Consider the following 25,188-nt stretch of genomic DNA (forward strand, 5'->3'; position numbering starts at 1 on the left):
AAAGTGGTTTTGAAGTTGAGGCAAGGAAAGGAAAAGAAGGAGGGCATTTCAGTCAAGAGAACAATGCGTTCAGACCTCTGTGAATTGATTGGAAGATCTTATTCACTCATGTCTGAAATGTGGATGTCATTTTAAGCATCCTAGGTGCCTGTATCCCTCTTCTCCCTTACCATCCACATTTAACCAATCAAGAATCCTGTTGGGACTTCCCTGGTGGTGCAGTGGTTAAGAATCCTCCTGCCAATGCAGGGGACACAGGTTCGAGCCCTGGTCCAGGAAGATCCCACATGCCGCAGAGCAACTAAGCCCGTGCACCACAACTACTGAGCCTGCACTCTAGAGCCCGTGAGCCACAACTTCTGAGCCCGTGTGCCACAACTGCTGAAGCCCATGTGCCTAGAGCCTGTGCTCCGCAACAAGAGAAGCCACTACAATGAGAAGCCTGCACACTGCAACGAAGAGTGGCCCCCGCTCGACACAACTAGAGAAAGCCTGTGCACGGCAATGAAGACCCAATGTGGCCAAAAATTAAAAAAAAAAAAAAAAGAATCCTGTTGACTCTCCTCCTGATCACTGTATTCCTTCAATTTTAAGAGGCACCATTTATGAGATTGGATTGGAAGGTGCACTGTTGAGTTATTACGTTTTGAACAAAACACAGAGTCAACCTCATCACATTAATTGTATAATGATATCCAATATCTTAGACTAGAGGAAAAATGCTATTTCCTGACTCCTCAACCTCTACTCTGTCCCTGGTGTCATCACCTTCATTCAAGACTTCAAAGTCTCTCATCTGAACTATCACAGCGACTGAAGAACCAATTGTCTTTTTCCAATGTTGTCCTTTTCAAATCCATATTGCACGGTTAATGGAGCTTTAAAATATTTGTCTGATCACTGACATTAACCTGCTTGAAATCCTTGTCCTTCACTCTCCAGGACTGAGCCTGAGTCCTCCAACAGCAGGTCCTCAGTTATGTCTCCACTTCATTTCTCATCCCCTTCCTACCTTGAGCTCTGGCCCTCGGTTATACTGAATTTCTTGTCTTATACCTCTCATCCCCCCAAACCATGCTATTGCCTGTTTTTGCTCATGCTGTGCCCTCTACTAGAAAGCTCTCCTCCCCTAACCCCTCCCTCACCTTTGCCTGTACAGACTCAGCTCAGGCATCAATGACATGGGCCTCCAGGATGGGGAGCCAAGTGTCCCATCTCTGGCAGTTACAGGGCTTTGTTCCTGTCACATTTCACTGAAATGATCTGTGCATGTTCCCATCTCCACCTGGACTGCAGTCTCTTCAAGGACAGGAAGCATGCCTTATTAATATTTGCATTTCTGCTGTTTACCCCAGAATCTGGCACAGAGTAGGCACTTGGCAGGTGTTTTGTTGAACTGAGCTGAGTGGGGACTTAGGAAGAAGACACAGCAGAGACTGAGCATGTGACCTTGGTTTCATAAGCATTAGTGTCAAGCAGTGAAGCCAACCACCCAAAGACTGGCAGAAGCTGGCCATCTTGGGCATAAGGGTAAATTGTAGCTGGGATCAGCATCTCCAATGTGGGTGACCCAGATAGGCCTTGTGGTTAAAAAGGCATCCGTTTTAGATAGTATGAGCTAATAGACTATTTTTGCTGCAGCTTCTCCTGGGGGAATATCTTCAGAATACCTTTCCTGGATGTCCCAGGTAGAATTCCCAAGATTATGATTTGGGGTCATTAGAAGATATACTGGGATGATTCTTGCAAATGGATGACGTCTGCCAAGTTAATTTTGTTTCTTTACTCCGAGAAAATTCTCATAGCTAAAAGCCGCTCATCTTACATCACCCAACCAGAAGACCCAGATACAGCCTTGCTGTAAGTCAATGCCACCTTGACATGGGAGCAAGAAACCAGGAGGAAAAGTGACCTAAAGAAAGTGCAGAACCAGAAAAAGCATCTTCTTAAGAAACAGAGGCCAGAGGTATACAGTTTGAGTCTCTCAGGTCAGGGAGTCACCGGCGCCGAGGAGCAATGTGGCAGCTGCAAATCGGTTCTGCACAGTATAAGCTTTGTGGTGAGAAAGGTGGGTATGTGTTCCAAAGGTGTGGCCTCTATCCTTCTTCCTTGTGTCACATGACCATGGCCTTCTCAGGGTTGAATATAATTCAGTTTGAGCAGGAGGTGGTGGTGGGATGTCTCCATTTCTCCCCAAATTTTAAAGCTATGCAAATGAACCCTGGAGACATCTCTTCAAGCTGAGAGAATACCGTTGTCTTAGTGGTTGTATTAGTGCCGATCTTCAAATTCCACAGGAGTTGAGAGCCAGTCGCAGTGTTTAATGGACAATCCATTTCAGGTGGCTAGACTCAAAGTGACTAACTTCCATAAGTCTTTTCAGATTTGTTCTTAATTTCACATTGGAGTCCAATAATAGATTATAATAGCTGACAGTTATGAGCAATTTCTATTTACCAGGCACAAAATTAACTCATTTAGCTACCCCAATAACATTATGAGGTGGGTGTATAGCTGCCCCACTTAATGACTGAGGAACCAGAGACACAGCAGGTTAAATAACTCGTCCAAGTCATACAGCTCGAAAGTGGCAGAAGAGGGCTTCACACCCAGGGTGCCGGGTGCCGCTGTCGGCTCTTAACCACCAAGCGACGCTGCTCTTGTAAAAAGCAAAGTGAGTGCCACAAGCAGCCTAGGAACAGAAGCCCGCCAGATTCTGCTGGCTGCTCCCCTCCCCTCGGGATTTGGGGGGTAGAGTCCTTAAGAAGCTCTGCATTTGGGGAATGTTTGACCTTCTCTTGCATGTGGTTTTCTTGCCCTGGGTACTCGTCAGCTGTGCTCCCCAGATGGCAGTGTTGATTTTGCTGCAAAGGGCTCAGCATTTATCTTGTGCCTAATATTTTCATCTCCCATCTTGTTGACTCACCCTTTCCCCATGTGAGCACTATAGAGGGAGAGGTTCTTATGTATTATGTGACGCTAGGCTCAATAGCTGGTGCAGAGTGGTACCTCTTGTAGCTAACAAGGCTCTCTGCACATATTCATTGGAAATGATATTCGGTTGGCTGAGTACAATTGAGCTTGGCTCTCAGTGAAGTCCTGCTGTGTGCAGCCCACTTGCTTTCTCATCACTTTTCCCCGCCTATGACGTGCAGCACCCAGATTACTTCAACCATGCCTTCAGCGTTGCTCCAGAGAGACCTCAGTGAACTGCTCTCGTGTTGTAAAGAAGCCTCCTCTTAGCCCTTCAGTTGCTTTCCTCCTTTTCAGTACGTTGGTGGCTCATGACTTGTCATCAAGGATGTGGTCAAATATTTTGTGAAATAAGGTGAAGACAAAGGGTGCAGCACAATATCTTGGGGATTAGGGCTATGGCTCTCTAGCCTGGTGGACCCAGGTTCCAGTCTCAGCCACTCGCCAGCTGCATGGCTTTGAGCATCTTGCCTAACCTCTTCAAGCCAGCTTCTTTACCTGCTCCATGGGCATTTTAGTAATAGTACCCACTTCACAAGGTGGATGTGAGGACAGAAAGACACATCACAAGCAAATGCTAAGTCCCCATGGACAGGAGATATTGCTGTTACCTTTTTCCTCTAATAATTATGTCCAGCTTAAGTGCTGTCCCTAAATGTCCTAAACTCAAGGCATCTATGTTTTTCCAAATTTAGTTCTAAGATTCCATTAGACCATAGCCTCCTTGAGGTCAGGGCGCATATCTGTGAACTTGTTCACAGTCGTGTGGCCTTACACTGAGCCCAGAGCCTGGCACAGAGTAGGTTTCCAATAATGTTTTCCAAATAATCAGAAACTCAGGGGTGCAGGCCTCATGGATTTCCTGCTGAAGACAAGGATGAATCTAGAAGGCTTAGGTCTGGCCACAAGTAGTGGACAGGACTCAACAAAGAGCCAAGTGTCTAGGGAAGCTGGATCCATCCCTGTGTCTCTTTGTCCCAAAGTCTTCATAATGCCCCTGTTCCTTGTAGTCCTTTTGGTGGAATTAAAATGGATCCACTTCACTTACCTGCAGCACCAGTGACAGTAAGGCAGGGACTGCGTCTGCCTTGATCACTGTTTTACTGCCAGTGCCTAGTGCAGTATCTGGTGTTCAGTAAAGACTTATCCAAGGGATGAATGATGACAGGCAACAACCCTCTTCTGCTGGGGGTAGCAGGCAGGCGAGGGGCCCTCTGGTCTAGCTCAGGTGGGAAAGAAGCCATATTTGGTCCTTTGCTGGGCATCTTTGCTCTGAGGGATCACTGGGAGCAGGTCTCAGTGAGAATGTTCTAGATGTGCCAACTGCTGCATTGCAATATCTGCTTGAACACAAGAGTGGTCTCACCTCAGAGTCTCCACATGGACTCCTATTCTGCCAGCAGTGGCTCCCCCCTGATAACTACACGACTCACTCTCTTGCCTCCTCCGGGTCTCACTCAGACATCACCTGTAGCAGGTACTGTCAGTGACCCATCCGTGTGGCCTGGCCATCTTCCAACTGCCAGATCTGCATCTGTGTGCCTGAGGGCCCTCCCCACCACCCTCAGTAAGCCAAGACGTCAACAGCCGAGGGAGCAGCTCTCAAACACTGACTGTTGGCTATTTATACTGACTCCCTCAGCCATTGGGAGGACAAAACCATGCTCAGTTTCTGCAATTCCTTGAGCTTCCCTGCAGGATTGAGCTTCATTTGCCTCCTGTGGGAGCTGACCTAACAGCACTCCCTTGATGGGCCACCTTCCTTCTCCTGTACCATCCCCCTCCTCCCAGCTGGTGTTTTCTGCACCTCCCCAGCAAGCTACCTTCACTCAATTCCTTGCTTTGGGGTCTTCTCCTGGGAGAACTCAAGCTAAGAGGTCCACATGTCCAGTAAGGTTCCCCGCACCCATCTCCTCCCTGCTTTATTTGCTTCCATGACATGTATCTGACATACTCCATATTTTACTTACTTATCTTGTTTACTGCCTCCCCAACTAAAACATAAGCTCCGTGCGGGCAGACCCAGACTTTTGACTGTGATGTTCTTTGCTGTATTGTGCTATTGCTGGTGTTCAGAACAGCACCTGGCACAAAGCAGGCTTTAGCAATGATTTGTTAGTTGAATTAATAAATCTGCGGCCGTAGAAAAATCCATGAACCCAACATGCTGGAACAGCATAACTGCTCAGTAATTTCAGACTGAGTTGTGATGGAGGAAGGATGCTTTAAGAGGACTTTTAAAAAGCACCCAGCCTTCTGTACTTGCAGGCTGTCACTGTCCCTCTGGGTCGTGCAGGCTTTGACATCCATTAAATTTACTTTCCTGGAGTCCGCACAGGACCACCCTCACGTTCAGGGCCTGTGTGTCCCAGAGCAGCGCAAGGCTGTCCTGCATCAGTGCTTATACACGATTTCTAGAAGCCCTCCGGGTGCTGTGCTGGGCTGTGCAGAGGAGACTCTTAATTAAGACTGAGGGTCCTGCCTCCTATGAGGCCGTGTATCGGGGCTGGGGGGCGAGGCTGCGACTGCCACCTCACAGAGCCAGCAGTGCCCCACTGGTCCCTGCCTGGCCTGGCCAGAGCAGTTTGGTGGTGACCTTCTAAAAACTGGGAGAATGACTGTCTTTTCTCTGTTTCTCTGGTAGGGGAAGGTCTTGGGCATCTGTGGGAATGTTGGGAGTGGAAAGAGCTCCCTCCTCGCAGCTCTCCTAGGAGAGGTAAGCGGTGTGCTGAGCGTTGTGACGATGGAGTGGTTCCCTGCCGGCCGCGTTTGGGGCCCTGGGCTCGGCCGCACTGGACTCTGTGCTCCTAGTTAACGTTGATGCCCAGGAGGTCAATGCGCTTGGCAGTTCCAGGCCCATGGCAGGCGGGGCCAGGCCTTCCACGTGCTCTCCCCGGTTTGCCTCCTGAGGACATGAGTTAAGCAGCGATAGCTTCCTTGCCTGGAGCTCCATCTTGGCCAAAGGAAGCGATGGGTCATTAAATCCATGGTTTTCTCATGACATGCTTGGCCTGTGCGAAATAGAAAGGCCGGCCAGGCAGCTTGGCGGGGGGAAAAACCCGGGAACCTGCGACTCTCGGTGACTTTAGATCCATCTCCATTTCCCCAGCGTCTGCCCCGAGCATCTGCTTCTCAATGGAAGAGGGGCTGAATGAATGTATGAACCAAAGCGCACCTCGTGGTAGCAAGGGAGGGTGGGCTGACTCTCATCCTTTGTCTGCTACTTCTAGCTGCTTGACCCCAGGGAAATGGCCAAGCCATTCACTGTATCCACAGTAAATGAATAGTTCACAGTTGCCAAGGCTTCTCATTCCAAATGAATGAGAAACTTTCTGGGGAAAGGAATTAAGTTCTCTTTCTCTCCACTCTGTGTTCCTAAAGGGAAGTTTGGACACCTGGGATTGCCTTTGCCTGCAGTAGAGACAGGGGGATGCCAGGCTCAGAAGAGCCCCTCCAGACCAGGGTGACTCATTCTGGCCTCAGCTGACTCATTTGTACAAAGAGTGACGACTGCTTCCCTGCTTGAAGGCGGTGGCGGGGGCTGAGTCAGGAGAGCTGTGGCAGTCCCTCAGGCTCCGGGATTCAGCGTGAGTGCCTTTGATAACCCTAGAGTCGGCAGGGGCATTACAGGTGACCCAGCCCAATTCTCCACCTAATAACATGAGTCCTTTCCACTGAATCCTACAAGAGATGGGCCAACCTCTGCTCAGATGCCTCCAGTGATGGAGAACTCATGATCTCTTTAGAGAGATTTGAGGTATATGGGAGTGAAATTTGCCTCCTTTTAACTTCTACCCTATGGTCTGCTCCTGTGCAATGTCCCAGAGAAAGCAGAATCCATCTCCCATGTGACAGTGGTGGGATCAGGCCCCTCACGTGGTCACTGGGTTAAGTGAGTGGGCTCTGGACGGCGTGGGTTCACCAGCTGTCTCAGCCTCATGAGCATGGATAAGTCACTTCACCTCTCTGAGCCCTGGTTGACTCATCTGTAAAATGGGGCTAAGGATGCTGTGATGAGGATTAAATGAGAAGACTGATATAATAGTAGTTATAGGACAATTCCCAGCGCCAGCCACAGTGATTAGCATTTGATATGTACTTAACACAGTGCCTGGCATGCACCCTATTCATTTTAGCTATTATTATTATTATGTTGTTGTTGTTGTTATTGTTAGTATCATCCTCTCTTCTCCTAGTCCAATGTTGTCTATCCCTTAGACCATTCCTGAGGAGGAACGGAGTCACATCCCTCGGCCACCTCGGCTATCGTCCTTGCCTGTCCCCAACACTCTGCCACTGGCCCACGAGCACCAGCCCTGAGCACCACGGCCTGCCTCAAACACCCCTTCCTGACAGCTACAAACATGGCATCACCACTAGCCTCCCCCGTTATCTGTTGAGGCTCACCATGAAGGGCCGTCTTAAATGAACGTGGGTACTCAGGGTCACAGACTTGGAGCCCATGCATGTTTCTTCACTGGATTCCTCATTGTTTTATTTATTTATTTATTTTTGGCTGTGTTGGGTCTTCATTTCTGTGCGAGGGCTTTCTCTAGTTGTGGCAAGCGGGGGCCACTCTTCATCGCGGTGCGCGGGCCTCTCACTATCGCGGCCTCTCTAGTTGCGGAGCACAGGCTCCAGACGCGCAGGCTCAGCAGTTGTGGCTCACGGGCCCAGCTGCTCTGCGGCATGTGGGATCTTCCCAGCCCAGGGCTCGAACCCGTGTCCCCTGCATTAGCAGGCAGATTCTCAACCACTGCGCCACCAGGGAAGCCCTTCTCATTGTTTTGAAAGTTCAGAAGTTCCACGTGAAACTAGACTTTCCGCTCCTCTTGAAAAATTAGAAACCCGCCACAGCAGGCTTGCATCCTTGCTTGGCACCAAGTGTACAACGGAGTCAAGGTTGCTTCCTTAGGATGGGGCATGCCAGGGCCACCATCCACAGCAGTGCAGGCTGTGCCCTCTCCCTGGGGGCCTGGCTGAGGAGGGTGGGGTCTAGCCAGTGCACCTGGGGCAAGAGGGAGCCTTTGTGATGGGTCTGCTCAGAAAGCATCTCATCCTAGCTGCACAAAGGTGCACGTGTGCCAGCAGCAGCCCTGCAGCCTGTGCTCTCCAGAGCACAGGGCTCACCTCTGCTCCTTCTGGAACATTCCCACCCGGCCTCTCGCAGATGTTTGACTTTGAGACCTTTGGTCTGCACAGCTGGGCTTTGCAGTGTGTGGCAAGACAGCTTGTCACCCTCTTGCACCTTCCGACTTAGTTCTCACACAGTAAGTGGGTGGCAAGTGTGCAATAGGCCCCCGAAGAGAAGGTGGTGAGGCCTGGCTTCAGAAGGTTCTCTGGTGTTGTTGCTCCAGATGCAGTTACAACAAGGGATCGTGGCCGTCAATGGGACTCTGGCCTACGTTTCCCAGCAAGCATGGATCTTTCAGGGAAATGTGAGAGAAAACGTATTATTTGGAGAAAAGTATCATCACCAAAGGTAATATTAACTTTGAAAGCACGAGGCATTTTAGTATTTGGTATAATCTGCTACAGATGCTGATGCGATTGGTAATGATTGCTAACTGGGTTTCTTTAATGAGTTCTGATTAAACATTTGTCAGATCCAAATGGGTATTGCTTTTTCTCTTCCTGATCCAAGAGCTCAGGAGAGGTGCCTTCTGCAGACCTGTGATCACGCTCTCAGAAACGTACGGAATCGCCACTCAATCCCAGTGCAGAGTAGCATATGTTTCTGCGGTTCTCTGTAACAGTGCATATGGTGTCTGACTGGAGGAAGAGGAATCTGGCAATTTTGCTTTAGGCCAAGTAACAAGAACTTTCCTTGAAATTGAGCGCAGCAGGTATGCAATTAGTCAGCCCTGAAACTATTAATTGACACCAGTTATCAGGATATATCACTGTTGATGTCCTCAAAACGATCTAATGGAATGAAAACAAAGTTCAAGTCATAATTTTTGAATTCACTTTGGACCATTATATTTAAGCTCTGGAAATAGCTTCCTAAGGTTCTTTGCCGAGTTTGGTGTGCTGCCATGTACATTCTCTCGTTAGAGTCCCATAACCACCCGTATAAGGGAGATCCTGGCATCATATCCCCATTTTACAGATGAAGAGGTTGAGGCCCAGAGAGGAGAGTTGACCTGCCAAAAGTCAAAGCTATTAAATGTCAGAGGAACTCCAGGCCAGCATCATTTTTTCCCACTGGAACTGCCTGACAGCCCCCCTCAAGTGCCACAATGCTGACGGAAAGACAAATGGAGTTGGTTTTACAAATCTGGCTGTCAGCTCTTTAACTGTGGTCTGGACTTTCACATCTTATTGCCTGAACCCACAAACTCTATCCTTGCTGATGACATCGGCCAGCATGTGGGTTCTCAGCAAGAGATCTGTTACTTCCCCTCCTTGTTCCTGGCCACGACATCCTGTCATCAGGAGGCTCAGTCAGGGAGTCCTTGGCACCAGCCGAAGTGTTCTGCCCAGCATCTCCTGGACTGCCTTTGCCTGTGCCTCCTCCCAGCCCCGCCTGGAATGGCTTCTCTTTCCCCAGAAGCAGACTAGAGGGAGGGATTCCTGTCTTTTATTATTAGGACATCAGAGAGCAAATATTTACCAAATACCTGCAAGACACAGGACCATGCAGGGCCATGTGGGCCACCAGGGTGGCTCAGATGTAACTTTGCCCTTGAGGTGCTCAAGTCTGTAAAGGGTTGTAGGAGATGCACAATGGGCCAAGGAAGAATGCGCCAAGGGCAGGAGACTGTGCTGGACTGTTCAGAGGCAGCAGAGATCACAAGAGGGAAGAGAGGGTGGCGCTTGAATTGGGCCTTGAAGGATGGACTGAGCACCCTTCCCATGTGGCATCTCTAGCAGGGGTTCTGCTCCTGGGGTGGATATTGAGACTCTCAGGACCACAGGAAGCAGGAGGGTGGGAGGAAGTTTGAGATGGGGGTGGAGCTGGCAAGAAGATGTGCTGAGCAGTCTGAATCTCACAGTCCAAGATTGGCAAAAGTGATAACATTAATTATAACTACCGCTGATGGAGAATTTGCGCACCAGACAGCGTGCTCTTGGCTTGATATGTGTGTTCTTGCTTCTCACAACCCAGTGAGAGCTATTAGCCTATTGTGTAGAGTGGAGAGGGAGGATCAGGGGGGTACAGTCATTTGTTCAAGGTTACCCAGCTGGATTCAAACCCAGAGTGTTCTGATTCCAAAGCTACCGGTCTTAACCACCAGGCACACCAGCCCTAAAGTTGATAACATGGGCACGATGCTCAGGGCGTCCAGTGCTGCCAGGACGTAGTGCGCCACCTGCCGGGCAGCTACCTGTGATCGGCCTGCTCACGCTAAGCTGGCACTACCCGCACGCTTCTTCTCGTCTACTAGCGGTCTTGCGGCCCCCGGGAGGCCCCCTGCAGCGACCTCAGCCCTCACTGGTGACTCCCTGCTCTGACTCCCACGAGCAATTTTCCCTTCAGGTGTTTCATGTGCACTGATTTCAGCTTTCTCGAATGGCGGGAAGCCTGTGAGCAGAGGGGCCCTCCCAAGTCAGCGCTGCATCAGGTAAGCGGGGCAGAGGTCAAGGGGAAGCTGCCCTTGGGCATCAAAGACCAAGCAATCAGCCGCCTCCTCGCCTGCCCATGACGCCAGCGCACCTTTTGAGCAACCTAGGGCTGCACGGACGTGGGGTCTTTTTCTCCGTGCTGACTTCTAGCTTTCCACCCACAGGTATCAGCACGCGGTTCGTGTCTGTGCCCTTCAGGAGGACCTGAGCAGCCCACCTTATGGAGACTTGACTGAGGTGAGTAGAACCCAGAGCTCAGAACCACAGCGGCTCATGGCAGATCAACCGCCAGGTCCAATGGCCTGAAGCTCTCTAGGCACCAGCTCCTTCATATCCGTGTGCCCCAGAGGACAGAAAGATCCCAGGAAATGTGGGGAAAGTCAGGTTCTACCATTCTGCATTCTCCACCTGGGTCCTTTCTTGGGAGATATCACAATGGATGTGACACCAACTCCACCTGTGCTGGGCTCAGCCCGATCACTCTTGGGGTCACTTCCAATTTGCCTGTCATCTCAGGGAAGGTTTCTGGTGAAAGGTGCTTCCTCACCTCCTGGGCCAGCTCTGTCATCCTAAGACAGAGGTCAAGGGTACAGCATTGTGGCTGGAGGCTCAAGGGCCCCTTCCTGCCTCACTGGCCCTGCCTGCCCATGAGTATAAGGGTCATCTCCAAATATTGCCCCCCAGGGTTTTGTTTAAAGGGCTGGCGGGGTCCTGGGCTGAGCCTGCCAACTCAGGTGACCCAGGGGAGTCACCGGGCCACTTTCTGTCTTCCCATCCCAGTGTACCCTCTGCACAGACTTCCCCCTCTGCCCAGGAGCCCAAAGAATGAGGCATCCTGAAGAAAGCCCAGTTGAGAGCACCTTGTCATTCTCTGCTGGTACCTCCGTGTGCCTGCATCAAGGAAATGGCCATCACAGCCACTGCAGCCCTGACCTCCCTGCCAGGGTTTGCTTCCACCCACCTCTACCTGCCTGCCTAGGTGTGCACTCGCCTTCCAGGCTCTAGACCTCTGCTTCTGCCACTTACCACCCTTCAAGTTCCCACCCCAAATCCACACCCTTGAGGAAGACTTTCCCCAGACCCAGAGTCTAAAGTAATTTGCCCCAAAGTACTTAGTTTATGCTTCTCAGTCGGCACTTGTTAAATTCTGCTTTGTGCCATTATTATGTGTATAACTAACCACACCCCCTCCACCCCACTAAGATGCAAGTTCCCAGTAGACAGGGGAATTTTCTGGTCCCACTTCATGTGTCCAGCCCCAGTGCTCAGCACAACACCTGGCTGAACTCCTGGAGGCTCACTTTGGGGTCAGTTGGATAGAATCACCTAAAGTAGACAACCTAAGCTTTTCATCTTTTCAACAAATGTTTATTGAGCACCTGCTCTGGGCCAGGTGTGGTGCTGGGCCTTAAGGATGTAATGATGAAAAAGGCTGATATGTCTGTTATCTTCATGGAGCTTAGACTTGCCTAGTGGGGGCGGGGAGTTGATCCACAGGTAAACAAAGAGAAACCCCTTGTCCCTCTTCTCCCAGACAGTTTTCCTTCCTTGTCCACTTGCCCAGAGCTTCCAGCTCAACAATGCCCTTTGGTGCTAGCGGTCAAGATGTAGCCCCTCCCTACAGGACTGCACTGGGATGGGGCTGTTGTGAGCCCGGTACCCCTCACTCAGCAATGGAAAGAGCTTTTCCCTATTTGCCACTGCCCACAAGGCTGCCTGCAGAAGTGGAGCTTTCCACTTTCCAGGGTACCTGGTGTGGCCAGGGGGTTCCTGTAAAGGGGTGATGAGCAGTCTGCAGAAGAATCTAGAGAAGCTTCAGGAAGTTCCTGGTCCGCAAGGACTGCAGGGTGGGGAATGGGGTCCGGTGAATGACAGTAGCATTGCCCTTGTCTGCAGATAGGGGAGCGGGGCCTCAACCTCTCTGGGGGGGCAGAGGCAGAGGATTAGCCTGGCGCGAGCCGTCTACTTGAACCATGAGATCTACCTGCTGGATGACCCGCTGTCGGCCTTGGATGCCCATGTGGGGAAGCACGTCTTTGAGGAGTGCATTGAGAGGCGCTCAGGAGGAAGACCATCGTCCTGGTGACCCACCAGCTCACGTGACTGGGACCAGCAGGACCCGTGAGGTCATGAAATGCGTGTGGCACTTGATGCTCACAGAGTCTCCTCTTCTGCCTAAACCTGTTGTCCTCACCTGGACCAGGTCAGGGAAGGGGAGAGGCGCACAGGAGACACCATGACTGGCCCCGGCCATCCTGGTTCGCACCTAGCCCTGCCTGCTCCTCTCTGTGCATGCTTCCGTTGCCCTACCTTTGGGCTCAGTGGGGCCAAGACCTTTCCTCCATCAGAGGGAGATTCTCCAGCTCTGGACCACTGACCCCTACCTGTGGGGTGGACACTTGGCACCTTCTCCAGCTCTGGACCACTGATGGTGGGGAGATGGGAAGTCGGGTAGGAACATTTAGACCAACCTTTCCTCCAGCAAGGGCTGGGCAGGCCTGAGGCCAGGGGTGCCCGGGTGTGGGGTGGCAGGGGATGACAGATCCCTTGATGAGAGGCCCAGATACCCCTGGCATCACTCCCCAGGGGAAAAAGGATGGAGACCAGGACTTCGGGACTAAGGCAAGAAGCTTCTCCCTGCCCAGAGCCACGCTCTCAGGCTTAGGAACATGAATATTGCCCAGGAAAGGGACTGACTGAATCCCCTGAATGAGCTTGGGAATTTGGCAGGGTGGGGACAGTTCTTACTGTGTCAGCCCCATGTAAAGGGTTCTGGATGCTTGGTGGGAAGCCAGGACCCCCTCTCTACCCTGAGATAAGCCAGGTTACCCCTGTCCTACAGTGACTCCCCAGAGATGTGCTCTGTGTGTGTGTGTATGTGTGCGCGCACATGCGTGTGCATGCACATGCGTGTGCGTCCCCTGCAGGAGGAGAGAGCCCACAGGACTGGCCTGTAATGAGAGGTCAATTGGAGCAGAGGCAGCAGAAGTCCTGTCTTCTGACTCTCCTGCCACCTGTGGGGAAATGTTAAACTAGGGATAAGAGGCAGGACTCTCAGCCTTTGCAAAGGTAAGTCAAGCTGGGATGGGAGCTGGCAGCAAATGAAGTTGCCATGGCTACAGGATGCCGTAGCCAGCATCTTTAGGCTCCTCTGTCAGTGGCCAGAAGGGCCGGCCAAAGAGGGAAAAGTTTCTTCAGGACCCAGGAAAACCAGGCCTTCCTATACCTGTGGCTTTGCCCCCGGCCTCTGCCTCTGTTTGCTGAGGGCTAGAGACCTCAGAATAAGCTCCAAGCGTCTGAATTTTGCATGTGGGGATTGCTCAGGTTTCCTCTGAGTGGCATCTGTCACCTCCAGGAAGCAGCCAGCTGGGCTGGTGCAGACAAGAGCTCCTCGTTCCTCTGCTGGGCAGGGACCAGGGTGAGGAGAAGGTTGGATTTCTTCTGGGTCCCCATGAGGTGACTGGGAACGGGCTCTCGCCCATCTAGGGTGCTAAATATGGTGACCACAGCTCCGCACTGCAAGGGTCCAGTCCCTGGAGACCATGTGTAGCAGGGAGGGCTGTCCTCCTGGAGTCCTGGGGGTGCACAGGGAGACCCCCGGCACCTGACAGATGTGGGTCAGAGCTGTCTTTGCAGGAGTCCTCAAGGGGGGAGAATGTGACCTTGGTCCTGACCCAATCTCTGAACCTCACTCACCAGCGGTGTGAACTCAGGCAAGAACCCAGGAGGCCTCGGAGACACTATTTTTCACCAAGGTCGTTTCATCTTACTTTTTGCATGTTGAAAAATACAGGCAGCCACCAGATGGCACTGGAGTCTCAGTCCGGCCATCCATTGTTGGGGAAGGAGGCGCTCGGAGCCCAGACCTGGAGCCGGTGGGCTTTTCCAGAACATTTCTCGGGCTGCTTTTACTCTGGGGCCTGCGAGCAATCTGTATGCTTCCGAGTGCTCAGGCTGGACCATTGCCCTTCTATTACTTGAGGAAACAAATGAAATGAGGCCGCTGGCCTGCCACTGAAATCCAACCCAGGGCCAGATTTTGTGAGTTTGCAGAACAAAGCTGCTCAGATCACACCTAGTCTCACTGGAGAGAACTGAGAGCTTGCTGGCCAGAGGAGCTGCACCAGGAGCTTCAGGGGCTGGAATGTGTGCCCCTACATCTGTGCCTCAGTTTCCACATCTGAGAAATGGGCTGATAATAATGCCGCCTGCTTTCTTCACTGGGTTGTGGGAGACTGAGAGATAGGAGATGAGATCGGCCTTTGAAAGTTAGAAGATGCTGTGCAAAGGTGAGAGGTGATTTTCAGGAAAATGGCCCTGTCAGAAAGTGTCTCAACTGGACATTAAAAGCCAGACTGTCCCTCCTTGGGCTGTCTGGGAAAGTGGACAGGGCAGTTAGTACAAAGGAAGCAGAAAGGCTGGAGCTGTCCAAAGCCAAGCGAAACTGCTGTCATTTGACCTTTTGGGCACCACCCTCTTCCCCCCAAACCCAATCAGATGCACAATGACCAAATGTAGCTACTTCTTTCAGAGTTTCAATCAAGAGCATCAAAGGTAGATTTGACCTTGGGTGAACCCCAAAGCACAGGGGAAAGACTTGTATTTCAAGGCCCTGTTTTGGCTGAACCATCTTAGATCTCACAGCATCTTGTCCACCTCTAAGAGGGTCTTCCTGCCCCTAGATGGGCTGATCCTATGGGGAGAGCTTGGTCTCATTCCAAAATGAAAGGAAACTCCTCTTAACAACTCTTTGATTTCAGGCATGATATGGAAATGAAGGGAACTCAAATTAGAAAAACAGAAGTGCTTTGGGCAAAATGTAGGATGCTATCATTAAATGTGGCTATATTTTTATCGTACAGATAAAGCTGCTGTAAACTCCTCAGGCCAGGTAGTGTGGCCTGGAGGCCGGAGACTGCACGTTAGGCTACATCTCCTGGGCCAGATGAGGATGATGAGGTGGGCTTGTAATGTTACAACAGAGGGAAGCCATCTCTGAGGTCATATTTCCCCTCTCCACCAAATCTTGGCTGCAGTGACTTTGTCAATTTCATACTCCAAGTCTCCATGATGAGATTTCTTAGCACAGCAGCTAGTGTAGGAAGCAATAGCAAAGGAAGGCTCAATATGCTTCACAGTGGCAACCAAAGGTCTCTTTTATACTCATGAGACCCGTGGGCACTAAATCAGTGCTTCTCAACTGAGGGCCATTTTGCCTCCTAGCCGGCACTGGGCAATGTCTGGAAACACTTTTGCTTGTCACACCTCGGGGAGGAGGGGCCCCTGATATCTAGAGGGTAGAAGCCAGGGAGGCTGCTAAATATCCTCCAATGCACAGGTCAGTCCCCAACCCACCCCACCCCCCAACAAAGAATTATCTGGCCCTCAATGTCAGTGGTGCCAAGGTTGAGAACCCCTGGACCAGATGAGCCTGGGACACTGCTGAATGGGAGTCTGGCATGGCTCTCTTCTCTCTCTTCCAAGGCAGAAGCTCATTGTAGATTGTTTTAATACCTCTGCAGTTCCTGGAGTGTTGTGATGAAGTCATCTTGTTGGAAGATGGAGAGATCTGTGAAAAGGGAACAGTTAATGGAGGAGAGAGGACTCTATGCAAAACTGATTCACAAACTCTGAGGGTTGCAATTCAAGGTAAAACTCTTCGGCCTTGTGTGCAAGAGATTGGGTGCCTTCCCTCATGATTTCTGACCTGGAGAAGTTCTGTCATTTCATTTTCAGAGGAATTTCATTTTGTCTCCAGGAGCCTGAGCACATTTATGATGCAGCAGTGGTGGAAGCCCTTAAGGAGAGCCCTGCTGAGAGAGATGAAGACACTGGTACAATCAGAGTTCCAATCACGCCGCTCTTATCACCCACGGCTCACGAGTGGACACAGATCTCTCTTTATTTCTCACCCTAGTTTTGGCTCCAGGAGATGAGAAACATGATGGAAAAGAACCTGAAACAGAATCAGAGTTTGTAGACATAAAAGGTGTTTACCTTTCATTCCCTCAGTTACATACTCTTAACTATTTGTTGGGCACCTACCATTTGGGACAGAGAAGTGTAGGCACGCTGTATGTCCTTTGGGGCAGCTAGAATTATGTGGTTTACTATAGTGTGAGCCTTGGGGCTCAACTGCCTGAGTCCAAATTCTGGTTCAACCACTTACTAGTTTTATGACTGAAGCAAGGTACTTGGCCACTCTGAACCTTAGTTCCTTAATCCACAAAATGGGGGAAATAAGAGTACCAACTTCATAGGTTCTTGCAAAGATTACGTTAGAAACTGTACATAGAATGAATAACACAGTGCCCGACATATAGTAACCCTCAGTAGTTGTTGTTGTGATGATGATGATGATGATGATGATGATGATTAGTTGGAAAGATCAAAGCAATGCACAGAGATTAATTACATGCAAAAGTGCACACAGGAGATGTTTCCCAGTCTTTATGGGGAGCATTGAGAAAGAATTGTGCAGCCGTGAAGAGATCGAGGTGGGATAAGGTTATTCATTCTTTCCACAAAAGGACTCAGCATTCTACTATGTGCCAGGCACTAAGCTAGGCTGGGGAGAGAAAGAAAATATGCCCCTGTCCTCGGAATCTTTTGGTCTGGTGGGAGCCACCTGCAAGAGGATAATCATAGGAAACTGTGATAAGAGTAATGGGGAGCTGGGGTGGGAGTGAGAAGTCAGGGAGGGCTTCACAGAGGAGGTGACCTTTGGACTGGTCCTTTAAGCATATGTAGGAGTTTGCCAGGGACACTCTGGTGACAAGGAGGGGAAAGGCGAGGACCTGGTCTCGAGGGCATCAGGCAATTCCAGGAAGGCAGAGAGGAGAGATGTGGGAGATAAACTTGGCGAGAACCAGGCTGGCCAAGCTGCCTCTCCTCCTTAGACTCTGTTGCCTTCCATCCCTTTATCCATTCAATATTTGTTGAGCACCTACTCTGTGCCCTGCCCCTCACTGGGCACTGAGAAGGCGGAGATCAAAATACCCCTAGCTCAAAGTGCCCACAGCAAGGTCCCTCAAAAATGTGTAGCTGAAAAAAACCCTTAGTATATTTCAACAAATTTAAGATGCCATCCATTTTGAGAACACCATCATTTTATGTAGCACTAAGAAAAGTCTCTGCCAATTAGATGATATGGCATACTACCGAATGGGACACATCCTGATTTCAGAGATGCTAAAATGTGGGAAAAAAATGTGAGTCTTCTTATCGATGAAAGTTGGCACCATTAATGGTGCTTGTGACAAATGCGTGCCCATTTGGAAAAACAATATATTTTTATCGCTCTGGAGGCGGCCGAGGCTGAAGTGGGGGGCCCTGTAGTCTCTTCCATGCTTTCCCAGGAAAGCTCCAGGCTGCTCAGGATTTGGGGTCCTGTGGGGAGAGTAAATCCTGCTCCTCTTCTCCTCCTCATCCCTCTTCTCTGGAGAGGAAAGGGAAAGAGTGAGATTAAATGCTCTGAGAGCTATAGGAAGGGAAGGGTTGAAGGTGACGGCCCACTGGGCTGGCACGAGGGCATTTTCCAAGGGCAGCAAAGGTGAGCAGAGCATCAGCAACACAGCTGACTGGGCTGGGGCTGCAAGGGGATCTGACGGTTCCTTTTACGCTCTAGGGTGCCATTCGTTAGGCTCTGCCGACCCATCGAGGTGACCCCCTCATGCTGCAGCCCCAGAGGGAGACGCAATGAGTGGAAGCCAGGCTGAACATTTCAAACAAGCGCGAGGGTTTCCCAGGCAGGGAGGATAATGGCAGCTCTATTCACGGAGGCGCCTTTGAGATGGGACAGTTTTCCTTGCCAGGGCGGGATGCAGAGAGCCCTGCGAAGGGGGGCCCCCTTGTCTGGCTCTATTTATCTCTGTTTACAAGAGCCAGGTATAACTACAGCATGCTGCTTTGGAGCGGACATTTTCATGCTCCTCTGTGTAGCAGAGGGAAGAGACATGCATTCAATCCTGGCTGCTGGGAGCTCTTAGGCAGCCTCCCTGCACCTCTGAAAGCTGTTTCAATGAGAGCTTGACGGTCATTTGCCCTCACCCTCTGGAAAATGGAGAGGACTTGGGACAGCCACGTGGAGGGAATCAGGAATCCACCTGGGAGGATGCCCCAGGTTTCTTCTCATGGTGTGAGCTCCATGGTAGATGCCTTCTTGTTGGCCCTGTAGTAGATGGTGTGGGTGCCCTTAGCACTTCTGCACACACAGCTGCCACACCTGCATCTCTTTGCCTGGGGCTCTCTCGTAGCTGCCAGCTGTAGGTCAAGGTAGAAGTGCTGGGGAATTAACCCCTGGGGGGAGCCCTCACCCAGTGGCCAACGGGAGTTGGTGTAGAAACATCCCAGGTCCCGCTGAGCATGAGAAAGACCTCTGAGTTGTAGTTCTGCCCCAGCCTGAGATTTCTCTATGCTGGGTTAAGCTCCCATCGCCCATGGGTGCTGCTGCCTTGATGAGACGCCCTTTATTGTTGCCTTCCTTTCCCTGTATGCTTTAGCTCTGGAGTAAACTGCATGCATTCACGTCCTCTTCTTAGGATCTGCTTCTGCAGAACTAGATCAAGACAACCCCTGTCTCCCCAGGGCTGAGCACATAGTAGGTGCTTAATAAATATATTTCTCAAAACACTGAAAACCACCTGCCTCACAGGGCTGTAATGAGGACCAAATAAAACAAAATGAGCAAAAGTATGTTGGAAACTTCAAAGCATAGGGCTGGTGGAAGAAAGGATGGCAGTTGGCCCTAGTGGTGGCCGGGAGTGGGTGGGATGGGGCCTGCCCCGCCGGGGGGCGCCGCAGGACTTGTGTTTGTCCCCACCGTTCCTCTGCACCAGCTCATCCAGACTGAGTCCCCCCAGGGAGGAACCGTGACCTGGAAAACTTATCACACGTACATTAAAGCTTCTGGAGGTTCAGTAGAAAACAACGGGTTTCTTGATTTAATTTGCATTAAAAAATTCTTTCCTAAACTGTTGGGTTCATGTTTTATGGTTTCTTTAACAATTACTCTCTTTATGCTAGGGTCATTTATCAGTGCTTTTATTCTTTCCCCCTAAAAATCTAAAGTCTGATAAAACAGCCTTTTAAATGGAATCATCCTTTGTCTCCATTAAAGCTGCCAGACTCTATTTATTGAAACTGAGTGAACAGCAGCACGACCCAGCTGTGGTTCTTGTGTAACCTCGTTCTCTAATCGCTGAGGACCGCAGGCACCCGCTCGTTGCCTGCCTTCAGTGCAAGAGTCATCTCCATGAGCAAAACGTACCTTATAGTTTCATTCCTTGTCTCTCCTCAGCAAGACTGGGTTTTTATTTGTTTGTTTTAAAATACTGAGTCACTTCTATTAAAGTGAATAGTGGTGTGTTTTTTTTTGGTTTTTTTTTTTTAATATGTTGACAATTTGGACCCATGTTCCAACCAGGTGGAACAGATGTCCCCATTGGGGGTCCAGGGACCTAACACTCAGACTTGTCACATCAGCCTAGAAAGTGGTTCCCGGGGTAGAGGCCATTTTCCTACAGGCTTTGATTTTCCCACCAGGGTTGGACCCAAGGAAGAGGAGCCCACCACAGCCCCCTGGCCTCTGTAACCCCTGGCCCTCTACCCTCCCCTGCAGGGTACTTCCTCTCCCTCTTCGTGGTGTCCCTCTTCCTCCTGATGATCAGCAGCTCCGCCTTCAGCAACTTGTGGCTGGGTGTCTGGTTAAACAAGGGCTCACAGGTGAGTTCCCTTTTGGCTTAGGGAAATGCTGAGTCAGTTGCTAATGGAGCATCTGAACACCATACAATGAGCCTTCCACAGCCCTCTCCACAAGGCTGAGGTCGGCTGCTTAGACTACACAACTCAACTCCTGAAATCCCCTTTGATTTTTCAAGACAAGCAGGGCATCCAAATTTGTATGTGCCACCTTCAAATTTTAAAGGATTGTGCCAGGCAAATGCAGCATGGCTGGAGTCGTGCACGTGCAGGATAGAGTCAGTTCTGCAGCCTCTGTTATAAGGCACCTCTGAGCAGTGTCTGGGAAGGGCTGGGGAAGCCTAACACAGATTTCTGCCTTCTTGCCTCTGAAGAGAAACTGGCATCTTGTCATGGACACAGTCTGGTGTCAGAGAGTTCCACCTGGCTCTGCTCCCCAAAGTCCCCCTCCAGGAATAGGACATGCAAAAGTCAGACTGGGTCCCTGGATGTGTTGTAGGGCCATTGGGGGGCCTCTCTCTGCCTCCCAAGCTCTCATCTAGGCCAGGCCCCTCCTGGGAAGGATGGATAAATCTGCTCTCCTTCAAGCTTGCTGGAAACTCTCCCAGCTTTTGGCCTATGGTTTCAAAGCTTTCCTGGAGCCCCAGGAAATGCTGTGGGCTTGCCTGCCCATCCTCCAAGATTACATTTTGGTACAGTTCTGTTGCTATGACAACCAAAGTGAGGAGGCCCTGGGAAGACATGGGCAGGGGAGAGGATGCGATTGCCCTCCTGGAGTTTGGCATAGCTCCCTGAGACCAGTCCCAAGGGGAGAAGCCAAGGGGTGGCCTTCTCTGTGCAAAAAGACAGCCATCTCTGGAATGTCCCCCAGATCCTTGCTTGCTCGTGAAATGCCCTTTCCTTGGAGAACCCAAGGGGTGAGTCAGAGTGGAGCCTCTCCCCATGCGTGGTGCTTCCCCAGTAGGCCAGTGCCATTCTAATTGGGCAGCAGCAATGATGGCTGACCCACGCATTGGCGCCACCACCAGACACTGCGGGCATAGCCCACAGCGCAACAAAACCCCCTCTTCAAGCTGGTCCTTTGGTCAATTAGCCCCCCAGGGATGCTTTTGCTTTTATGGATGTTCACCCATCAGCCGCCACCTCTGGTTTACATTTCTGCTATGGCTGTAATCAGTAAAATGACATTTAGAAGAAAGATGCTTGTTTGCTCCCCAAAGGCAGTCTTGACTTTTAGCACATGGCTCAGAGAAAAGCAAAACTGCCAGTTTTTCAGGAGGAGGAGATGGCCTCCCTCCAGAAATGCAGGCAAAAACACGTGTTCTCCTCGTGCAGGATGGAGCCAAGTGTGGTCTCCTTGAACCCTCCCAGCGTCCTTGGTTCATCAGGCTCCCTCCTCCCCACCGCCGACTCCAGGGCAGTGGACCGGCGCCCTCCTAGGTGCACCCTGAGAAAAGGAAAGGAAGAGGGCCCTGGCGGGGGGCTGGCCCATCATACAGAGAAACTCCTGAGTCTCCCCAAAGGCCTGGTGGTTTCTGCCATCAGGTCTCTGATCCCCTGGCCTGTCTGGGCCGCCTGAATGTTGCTCAGCCAGCCTGTGGAATCCAGATATTGTTGCTTCTGTGATTTTCCTGGCCCAGCGTCACCTCTGGGCTCCTGAGGTGCAGGTGGTTCCTGGCTGCCCTGTACAGGTCTGCTTTGTCTGCTTTGCTTTTCTCACTGGCTCTGCTGAGCCTTGTCAGCCAGGGGCCCTTGGGGTCCCAGCGGCCCAGCAGGAGGACCCATGCAAAGCTCAGGAGTCCCCACAGGCAACTGACTTGATTTTACCACCTGGCTCATTCTTAACAATTATGCACCCCTTTTTAGTTTCTTCTCCCTGGAAAGATTCTCTGAAAAATTCCCATTCTTTTGACAGCTGATCAATCCTCGGTGCCTCTTGTTTTCCTCCCAAGATGACGTGTGGGCCTCACGGCGACATGAGCACGTGCGGGGTGGGCGCGGTGCTGGCAGACGCCGGGCCGAGGGTGTACCAGTGGGCGTGCTCAGGGCGCATGGTGTCCGTGCTGGTGTTTGGTATCACCCGAGGCTTCACTTTCACCAGGACCACGCTGACGGCATCCTTCTCACTGCACGACCGAGTGTTTGACAAGGTACAGGCTCCCCACCCCCCGCCCCAGGGGCTGCGTGCGCATCGGTACGTCAGTCAGTGGGGTTTATGGATCACCTGCCATGTGCCAGACACTGTGCTCAGCTCTGGGGGGGACGCTGCTCACGGAGCTTACAGTCGAGTCTGGGAAGAGTCTCCCAGTATCTGATTATCAACTGCAAAGGCAAAGTTCAGGGAGCTGTGGGTGTGTCATGGGCCCAGGCAGGGCTGGGGGTGAAGGTGTGAGTGGTCAGGAACGTCTCCCTGGGACACTGCCCTGGAGCAGACGTGTGCAGGCCCAGAGGGCATCTCCTGCTCCAACGAGCTCTGAGGACATCAGGCCCCCTCTTCATTCCGCTGCTGCCGTGGAGGGCCCTGGCCGGAGTGCACAGGTGGGCCCCCCCCCCCCAACACACAGGGGAACTTGGCTTTTTATTGCCCTGGGCAAAAAATCCCTCCCTCCTCCAAGGAGGCTGAATCCCTCCACGGTCACTCTCAGCCACGGTGGTGGCGAGAAAGGGCTGCATTCTCGCTTTCCCAGGACGGCCTGGCGCATTGTGTTGGCCCCCAGAAAAAACCTCAGGCCTGGCTCGCGATCCCAGCCCCGGGGAGCGCCGGACGGGGCAGGGGTGGGGGTCACCGAACAGGCACCTAGCCCGTGACCCTCCATCGTCGCCCACAGATTCTGGAGAGCCCGATGAGCTTCTTTGATAGGACTCCCGCCGGCAGGCTAATGAACCGTTGTTCTGAGGACATGGACGAGCTGCATGTGAGGCTGACGTTTCATGCCGAGAACTTTCTGCAGCAGTTTTTTATGGTGCTGTTTATTCGCGTGATATTGGCTGCTGTGTTTCCTGCTGTCCTTTTAGTCCTGGCCGGCCTGGCTGTAGGCGTCGTCATTCTTTTACGGTAGGTCGATGCGCGGTTTAAAAAGGAGCACACGAAACCCATGCATATTTGGTTAACCCTGTGCAGTGACCTGGTAGTACCCGGTGGTACTGAGTCCTTGCTGTCTTCTCTGAATGGTGGAGCACGTTGATTTTTGGTGACGTGCTAAGTGCTCGGCATACATCTGGCATTTGAGCCTCAGAGCAGTGCTGAGGGGTGGATGTGGCTGGGAGATTAAGTCACTGGTCCAGGCCAGGAAATGAGCGACCGTGGGTGCTGTCTACCTGCTGTTACGTTCTTAACCACTGGGCTTTGCCATTCCTGTTGTTGGAGGATAGAGGAGACCAGTCTCTCCGAGCTTTGAGAAATAGCCCCACCTGACCACTGACGTGGTGAGAGAAAGGCCTTGGCTGCTTGGCACTGAGGGGTCCCCGTGCCCACCTTCACACCCACCCTGGGGAAAAGCAGGAGGGCAGCATCGGTCCCAGCTTTCCAGGAAAGCCAGCTCCTCAGGTCCTCCCTCGCCCTGGGCGAGCTGGAGTTCTCAGCAGGCAGCCTGGTGGGTATTGCAGGAGGGCTAAGGATTGGAAATCAGATGAAATTTGCATCAGAGTCCCAGCTCTGCTGCAAAACTAGCTGGAGGACCTTGGAGAAGTCGGAGGAACGCTGCAGGCCTCAGTCTCCTTATCTCTAAAACGGTAATCATCGAAACATGTGCCTCGCCTGTTCTGGAAGGGTTCTCACGAGGATCAATAAGTGTCTTGTAAATTAGAAATGGGACACAATATTATACAAACTTTGAGTTTCTATAAAACTCAACGAAATGTTTATTATGTTCCTAAATGTGCCCAGCCCTGGTCTGGACATGGAGGGTCTTGAAGAGGGTGCCCCAGATTGCCAGGATTCAGCCCACAAATCGAGGACCCACGTCCACCTGTAAGCAGGAACATCACACTCAGAGCTGAGTTTTAGAAATATTGCTGTGGCCATCGCACAGTGTGGAGGGGGGATGAAGCTACAGAAGGATTGAGACAAGGCTATAGGATTGGAGACTCTTGGAGTGTAGAATCTGAGTGAGAACTGAGACATAGGCAGCAGCAGTCAGGGCAGAAAAGAGGTGGATTCGGGAGCCGTTTCGGAGATAGTCCGCTGGGGTTGGGTGATGGGAGAGGCCAAGGATGAGTCCAAAATGGGGAGTGCTGTGAAGACAGATATGAGTGATACAGGAGGAGACGCAGTTGGGGGTGATCAAGGTTACCGGTTTGATTTTGGATGTTTCAAGGTTGTGGATCAAGTCCACAGATGATGCCACAGACAGTGGGGAATGTGAGTGTAGGGATGCACGGGCAGAGAGGCTGACTCCACATCCTTGGCTGAAGCTGGCGTCGCCATGGGAACTAGCACATGTGCCCTGGGGGTTGGGGGAGCCGGGCTCTCGCTTCAGTCTCCCACTGCCTCCTTCGTGACTCTGAGAAAGGACACATGGGCCTCAGTGTCCAGCCTCAAGAGTTTATTGCAATGACCAAATAAAAATAATTTCTGCAAGTCCTTTACAAACATAACATGTCCTGGGTGCCACTTCTTAAGATGGATTCCTTGGGCTGGTGTTTGTTTTTGTAATCTGTGTGTTTGTCTGACCATTGTTCCTGTCTGTTCTCCCCTCTGTGCTGTTGACTTACTTAGCAAAAGGTTTTTCTCTGCCCTGCACCCCTACTTCTTGCTACAAGACAGGCCAGATGAGGCTGATCCAGGCTGAGTTACCCAATGTTTCCAACTAACTCACTTGCGCTCTGAATGAGGTTTCCCTTCCTCTCCCCTGGGTGAGTGTCAGCGGAGTCTGGAGGCCAGATCAGATTCGCTGTCACGGGCCAGCTGCCAATGTGCGTGCCGAGGGCAGTGGTCTCTCACTCACC

General features: G+C 51.4%; 1 protein-coding gene across 1 annotated transcript in view; it reads left to right on the forward strand.

Annotated features, from left to right (window-relative positions):
• Positions 1-25,188, forward strand: part of ABCC12 (ATP binding cassette subfamily C member 12) — a 60,143-nt gene that overhangs the window by 18,011 nt on the left and 16,944 nt on the right. The window contains 15 exon segments of the mRNA XM_057534979.1: positions 1,793-2,068; positions 5,618-5,689; positions 8,331-8,455; positions 10,707-10,779; positions 12,439-12,465; positions 12,467-12,596; positions 12,599-12,636; positions 16,059-16,126; positions 16,128-16,191; positions 16,301-16,376; positions 16,460-16,531; positions 19,345-19,455; positions 20,162-20,265; positions 22,194-22,391; positions 23,070-23,296. Of these exon segments, the coding sequence (XP_057390962.1) occupies positions 1,793-2,068; positions 5,618-5,689; positions 8,331-8,455; positions 10,707-10,779; positions 12,439-12,465; positions 12,467-12,596; positions 12,599-12,636; positions 16,059-16,126; positions 16,128-16,191; positions 16,301-16,376; positions 16,460-16,531; positions 19,345-19,455; positions 20,162-20,265; positions 22,194-22,391; positions 23,070-23,296 (1,661 nt within the window).

This window comes from Balaenoptera acutorostrata, chromosome 19, assembly GCF_949987535.1.
Source record: "Balaenoptera acutorostrata chromosome 19, mBalAcu1.1, whole genome shotgun sequence".
In the NCBI taxonomy this organism is placed as follows: domain Eukaryota; kingdom Metazoa; phylum Chordata; class Mammalia; order Artiodactyla; family Balaenopteridae; genus Balaenoptera; species Balaenoptera acutorostrata.